Genomic DNA, 6,776 nt, shown 5'->3' on the forward strand with positions numbered 1-6,776 from the left:
CTAGGCGGTAATCGGCCAGCCAAAGCTTGGGATTAGTTTCGCCGCTATACTTCATGAGGTTAGCAGGTTGCCGAAACCAGGCCAGGAAATGAGCAGCGCAGATGGCTCTGCTAAAAACCTAAGGGCCAGGTGGCTCAGGAGAAGGACTACGGTCTTCCCCACTGTCGTAGCGGCCACCTCGGTGCGGATGGTAGCCCCGGGCAGGCCCCTCATTGTCGTGGCGCCGTCGCCTGCTGAGCACCTCATGGTCACCCTACGCCTCACGTCGGTTGTCGAGGCGACCGTGCAGCAAGGGGGCCCTATTGATTGTCGATGCCCGAGCGGGCTTGGGACAAACCGAGGCCTCTCTATCCTGCCGAGGTGGTGCCGTGGGAACGTCTGAGACGCCTCCGCGCCGTTGGGAGGCAAAACTCTTGGCCTGCTGCACTACAGCAGTCTCAAGGAGATCCTAGAGCTCGCCATGGACCTGTCGCCCCTCCGTGGTAGAGGGCTCGGGCATCATTCGGACTAGCATCACCGCAGCCACAATGTTCTGGCTAGCACGGTTGAAGATTGGGGGCTGCTCACCCCCTTCGTTGTTGTTGATGCAGTGGTGGACGTCGCGGGCCCTCCATCAGGCTCCTCCGCCATCACCGCGACCTTGCTGCTCTTGCTTGAGAGTGTCTCGAAGCTGCTGCAGGAGGAGTCGGTCTTGTTCAATCTTGGCCTGAAGCTCTTGGAGCTGTTGCAGGTCCGGGCATCGAAGTTGTCCGGGGGCAAGGTTCCCGTTCTGTGCTGCCGGTGGGACAACGCATGGAGGTGTGGCGTCGCCTGCCCCCTGGCGAAGTGGGGAATGGTTGCCTGCCCCCTCGTCCTCATCGCCTGTGCTTGGCATCCCGAGTCCGACGTGGAAGCACTCACGAGTGGGATCATAAGTGCCTTCATCGTCAGAGTCGGAGTAGCCGAGGTAGTAGTCACTCACGGCCAGGAAGCGGCGCATGGCTTCAGGGTCGTAAAGTCCGGAGAAGTCCGCTCCGGCCCACGCCTCGTCCTCCTCCGAGGAGTCAGCGTGGATGTGAGTCGAAGTCATGGTGTCGAAGTCGAGTGTGAAGCGTTGGTGACGTCCCGAGGGTTCTGTGTGAGCGGAAGCATAGGTGGCGGCGGCATTTCTCAACCCGAAGGGGTATGGGGATGGTGCCATCGCCAGGCTTTGCTCCGCTGAAGTCGACTCCTCAGGATGTGGTGGGGTAGAGCTTGACGACGGGGCGTCGCCACGCGCCACCGGCGTCTTTCCCTTGTCCAGGCTCTGGCTGGACAGATCCCCAACCAGGGACCTCGTGCTAATAGCGGGGCGTGGGATACCAATGGAGCGTGGCGCATCGCCCTGAGCTTGCGTGGTGTCAGGGTGGTCCCCCCCGTGCCATGCCTAGCGAGCGTGATGAGAGCGGCGGCCTGGGCGCCGCCTGCGCCTAGGCTGCTAGGGCATGACATCATCGACGGTCAGTGGGATTCTGGGTGAGAGGAGTACCATATCGTACCCATGTCCTAGAGACATGAACTCTAGGCTCCCGAACTAGATTATCGTGCCGAGACGCAGTGGTCCCATGGGGTCTGCCATCCTGAAACTTGTCGGGATGACGAAGATGACACGCAGTAGTTCCCCTACCTGGCGCGCCAACTGTCAATGTTTTGGACCGGCGGGCCTCTCAACCAACTAGTGAAAATGAACTACGCGCCTCCAATCCCGGATGGTGATACAAAGAGACACAAGGTTTATACAGGTTCAGGCAATAGGTGCCCTACGTCTAGTCTGAGAGATCGATCTTGTATTCCTTGCACCGAGGTACTTGTAGTAGGGGGTTACAAGCAGGGCGAGAGATAGAGCTAGTCCCAGGTCTCTGCGTGGAGCGATGTGACTTGCTTGAGATGTTGATCTCAGGCCGCGGGGAAGCGTGTGTGTCACAGAGTGTTGCTTGTGCATGAGTGAGTTCGTCTATTCCTCTTCCTATGCGTGTTTGTCTATCTCGTGCGCTCGTGTGCCTCCCTCTAGAAACGGCCCCGGTCCCTCCCTTTTATAGTCGAAGGGGGACAGGGGTGATACATGTGTTAGCTACGTGGCGTCATGCGAACAGAGGCGGCACGTCCGAGCCCTGTAGCCTGTGACTGTGGCGGTATGGTCGATGGAGTGGTCTTGCCCTTGAAGTGCTGGAGCAACGCGCCGGTCACATCCGATCCCGTGCGACGTGGGAGCTCCAGTGATAGCTTGACGCAGGGCCTAGCGAGCGACGTGCCGGTCGCTGTGTGTTGACCGCGTGAAGAGCCGAGGCTCAGTTGGTGCCGAGGCCGAGCCATAGTGGGGGGCTCGGCGGGAGCGAATCCTGAGGTTGCCGAGACCCTAAAGTAGATTGCCGAGGCGTGGAGGGAGCAGTTGGTCCTGTACACTGATTCTGAGGCTATAGTGACCCGGACTTGACTCCCCACGCCGCGTCGTTCCTGGAGCAGGGGTTAGGTAGCACAGTGCAGTGCAGACGCCGGTCGTGGACACAGTACCGAGCACAGTGGCCGGTAACCCCTGCCCTGTCCTGTCCTATCTCGGACGGTATGGTGCTGATGCGACTTCCTGTCTCGTCGGCTGCTCTGCTGTGTCGAGTCGTCATCCGTCTGATGTTGCGGGAGTGATTGGTCGCTATTAATTGGACACGACGCTCTGTTGGGGAGATCGGTCGAGGCAGAGGCGACGGGGTTATTGCCGAGCCGGCATCGAGCGAGACGGAGAATCGACATCTCTTCCGAGGCTTTACGCGCGGGGCCTCGGGCGAGACGGAGAATCGGTAGACCGTCCGAGGCCTTTCGCGCGAGGCCTCAAGCGAGGCGGAGAATCGGTAGGCCGTCCGAGGCCTTTCGTGCGAGGCCTCGAGCGAGGCGGAGGGTCGGTGGCCTCGGACAAGGCCGGGGGTTAGCTGATAGTTGTCTCTTGGCTTTGATTCTGATGGGATCTTAGCGGTTTTTTTCGATTTTTGCTTAGGGGACCTCTTCTTATGGTACCCGACACTATAATACACTCGAAAATCTTTTATGGTCGCTATGGTGATGGGATAGAGGAGCACACCGTGTTGTGCATGATGGAATGGAAGAACAATAAGAGAGATCAGGTGATGGTCATGGTTCTGCATAGGCCATTTTTAGGTCCTCTATCCCTTGTTTTTGCTCCATCTCTGTCTTTGCTGTTTAAGGCTTCTTACATGTCCATCAATCAATTACACCCTTATTTTAGGTTGCTCAATGCCAAGTCAAAATATTTTTCCTGTCGAACAATATTTGCAAAAGCAAAAAGGGCAAAAATAATTAGATGTACAAGAATAGTATGAGGCTGTCCTTGCTCCTGCGCCATGGCATTTAGCTGCAAGATGTTGGGGGAAGGGGAAGGCCTGTAGGAGACAAAGGTTGGAGGCAAGGGAGAGAAAGGAAGAAAGGCAGGAGGAGAGGCGGAACAACCCGTCTCCCTCCACCTCTCTGCTTTCTTCTCCTGCGCCGCCATCCTCACATCCGTCGCACCACCCACTGACAGGCCGGCGGCATCCTTATTACCATACCATCACCGGACGGAGGCGCGATGCAAGGAGGCCCACTGAGCCCGGATGAGTACCGGGTGGCGTCGCCGCCGGCGCTGCTGCACCAGCCGGCGTCCCTCATCGTCGTGGCCATCGACCGGGACCGGAACAGCCAACTGGCCGTGAAGTGGGTCGTGGACCACCTCCTCTCCGGCGCCTCTCAGATCGTCCTCCTCCACGTGGCCGCCCATTACCCCACCAACCGTACGTCGTTCATCGCTGTACCCATTTCTCCATTGATGTAGCTGCAGCCAGAAGCTGAGCTCTGGTCTCCTTGAACATGCGCAGATGGGTTCGCCATGGCCGAGACGACGCAGGGCGCGCTGGAGGCTGAAATGAAGGAGATCTTTGTCCCCTACAGAGGATTCTTCAACCGGAATGGGGTAAATGTAATAAAAACAACAATGCAAAACATCCAATGTTTCTATGGACTGCACAATCTTATGGCTGACGGCATGATTCAATCATCACGTTGCTGCCAGCAGGTGGAAGTCTCCGAGGTAGTGTTGGAAGAGGCAGACGTGTCCAAGGCCATTCTAGGTTACATCACTGCAAACAAGATCCAGAGCATTGCGCTCGGCGGAGCCAGCAGAAATGCATTCACCAAGTACTAAAATCCCCTACTTTTTTTCCCCATCGATCAGTTTTTCGTCCACATTGTACCGTCAGCTGACGCCATGAATGAAATGCATCTCTCGCCTCCGGCAGGAAATTCAAGAACGCGGACGTGCCGTCGACCCTGATGAAGTGCGCGCCGGACTACTGCAACATCTACGTCGTCGCCAAGGGCAAGTCCGTCAATGTCAGGCTCGCCAAGTGCGGCGTTCCGCCCATGCACAGTGGCGCCGACATCCCTTCGGACACCGACTCCCAATCGGGGCTGTACATGCGACGCGGCTCCAGGGGGCACCTGCCGCCGGTGATGCCTGACTCCACCAGGCCCTCCGTTGACGGACGCACCCTGCCGGAGCTCAACACGCGGCCAGCGTTCCGCGAGCGCTCGCTCCCGTCCTCGGCCACCAAGAACGTCGTCGTCCTGCCGGGAAAAGACTACTCCGAGACGTCCTCCCGCTCCGCGAGGCACGAATCCTTCGGCGGCGACCTCGACTTCGGCCCGAGCACGCGCTTCTCCTCCATAGACTTCGGCGAGAACCTCGATCTGTCCACCACCCTCACCGCCAGCCCCGCGCGGGAGCCCATGTCACCGGCCACCGGCGTGAGTAGCCGTGCACTCAGTCATGCGTTCTTGATCTGATTTCTTTGGTATTCACCCACCGTTGCCCCTGACCTACGCCATGCGGGTGCAGGCGCAGCGCGATATTGAGGTCGAGATGCGCCGGCTCCGGCTGGAGCTCAAGCAGACCATGGACATGTACAACGCGGCGTGCAAGGAGGCCATCAACGCCAAGCAGCGGGCCAAGGAGATGCAGATGATGAAGCTGGAGGAGGCGCATCGGCTGGAGGAGGCCAGGCACGCCGAGGAGTCTGCTCTGGCAGTGGCCGAGATGGAGAAGGCCAAGTGCCGCGCGGCCATGGAGGCGGCCGAGGCGGCGCAGAGGCTGGCCGACCTGGAGGCGCAGCGGCGCCGCAACGCTGAGGTGCGCGCGCGCCGGGAGGCCGACGAGAAGGTGCGCGCTCTGGATGCCATCTCCAACCATGACTTCCGGTACCGCAAGTACCACATCGACGAGATCGAGATGGCCACGGAGCGCTTCTCCGACGAGCTCAAGATCGGCGAGGGCGGCTACGGCCCCGTCTACCGCGCCTCCCTGGACCACACCCCCGTCGCTATCAAGGTCCTCCGCCCCGACGCGCACCAGGGGAGGAAGCAGTTCCAGCAGGAGGTGGAGGTGCTTAGCTGCATCCGCCACCCCAACATGGTGCTCCTCCTCGGCGCGTGCCCGGAGTACGGCTGCCTCGTGTACGAGTACATGGAGCACGGCAGCCTCGAGGACCGGCTGTTCCGTCGGGGCGGCACGCCGCCGATCCCGTGGGCGCAGCGGTTCCGGATCGCGGCGGAGATCGCGACGGCGCTGCTGTTCCTGCACCAAACAAAGCCGGAGCCGCTGGTGCACCGGGACCTGAAGCCGGCCAACATCCTGCTGGACCGCAACTACGTGAGCAAGATCAGCGACGTCGGGCTGGCGCGCCTGGTGCCGCCGTCGGTGGCGGACAGCGTGACGCAGTACCGGCTGACGGCGACGGCGGGCACCTTCTGCTACATCGACCCGGAGTACCAGCAGACGGGCAAGCTGGGCGTCAAGTCGGACATCTACTCCCTCGGCGTGCTCCTGCTGCAGGTGGTCACCGCGCGGCCACCCATGGGGCTCACGCACCACGTCGAGAAGGCCATCGACGCGGGCACCTTCGCGCAGATGCTCGACGTCACCGTCAAGGACTGGCCCGTCGAGGAGGCGCTCGGCTACGCCAAGCTCGCGCTCAAGTGCACGGAGATGCGGCGGCGGGATCGGCCGGACCTCGCCACCGTCATACTGCCGGAGCTCAACCGGTTAAGGAACCTCGGCCACGCGTACGAGGCACGCATGAGCACCGCCGGGGCCAACGGCGGAGGTAGCGAAAGTGGTGCCCAGGTCAGCGCGACCTCGACGACGGTGGGTGGTTCTTGGAAAACGGCGGAGAGCTAGCGGGCGGTCCGGTGTGGCCCTGAGTCAGTTAGAGAGCGAGCTTTTGATACGGAGAGAAGTGTCCATGGAACTAACGTTCTTTTTATGGATGGAGAGTTAAAAAAATCCAAAAATCTTGGTGTATGTACAGTTCTGTCTATGAGAAATACTAACACGTCTTGCAGTGCTGCTGCCTCTCATCATTTTGACTTTTGAGGGCCATCCATGAACCATTTTCTGCTCTGTTTGGCCCAACCATTTACCTGTTTGTGGCACGATAACAAATTTCAGCCTCTCTCATGGGAATTAGATTGTTTATGTAGGAATTCTGCATAATCACAACAAGATCTTAACTTTTCAAATAGTGTCTGAGTAAGGCACCGCACATTTGCAGACATCGATGGTCAGATCGACACATGGTACCCGGAAGTTTGGAGTTGGACACAATGGCTCTGGTGTTAAAGTTGAGATCTCATTCACGAGCAAAGGATTATTCTTCCTCATTGTCGGATCCAAGAAAACCTTTCGTACGTCTCCGTAATGTTAAGCCTATGTAAGGACA

The 6,776-nt window shown here is 59.1% G+C and overlaps 1 protein-coding gene across 4 annotated transcripts; it reads left to right on the top strand.

The window, feature by feature from the left end:
• The first annotated feature begins 3,385 nt into the window (after positions 1–3,385).
• Positions 3,386–6,417, top strand: LOC136456163 (U-box domain-containing protein 35-like). Of its 4 annotated transcripts, none has more exons than XM_066455945.1 (5): positions 3,386–3,794; positions 3,879–3,979; positions 4,073–4,197; positions 4,299–4,806; positions 4,898–6,417. In XM_066455945.1, the coding sequence occupies exons 1-5, from the start codon at positions 3,593–3,595 to the stop codon at positions 6,233–6,235; spliced, it is 2,274 nt and encodes a 757-aa protein (XP_066312042.1). In that variant the 5' UTR covers positions 3,386–3,592; the 3' UTR covers positions 6,236–6,417. The 4 variants fall into 4 exon arrangements, with proteins under 4 accessions (XP_066312042.1, XP_066312043.1, XP_066312044.1 ...); XM_066455946.1 differs by having other exon boundaries at positions 4,076–4,197; XM_066455947.1 differs by having other exon boundaries at positions 3,879–3,973.
• Positions 6,418–6,776: the final 359 nt, after the last annotated feature.

Source organism: Miscanthus floridulus, chromosome 6, assembly GCF_019320115.1.
Source record: "Miscanthus floridulus cultivar M001 chromosome 6, ASM1932011v1, whole genome shotgun sequence".
NCBI classification, from domain to species: domain Eukaryota; kingdom Viridiplantae; phylum Streptophyta; class Magnoliopsida; order Poales; family Poaceae; genus Miscanthus; species Miscanthus floridulus.

Excerpts from the sequence above, each read along its gene's own strand:
- LOC136456163 (XM_066455945.1), top strand. The coding sequence starts at position 3,593 with ATGCAAGGAGGCCCACTGAGCCCGGATGAGTACCGGGTGGCGTCGCCG. Across the intron at positions 4,198-4,298 it reads AGCAGAAATGCATTCACCAA|GAAATTCAAGAACGCGGACG; the intron begins GTACTAAAATCC and ends CGCCTCCGGCAG. Across the intron at positions 4,807-4,897 it reads CCATGTCACCGGCCACCGGC|GCGCAGCGCGATATTGAGGT; the intron begins GTGAGTAGCCGT and ends ATGCGGGTGCAG.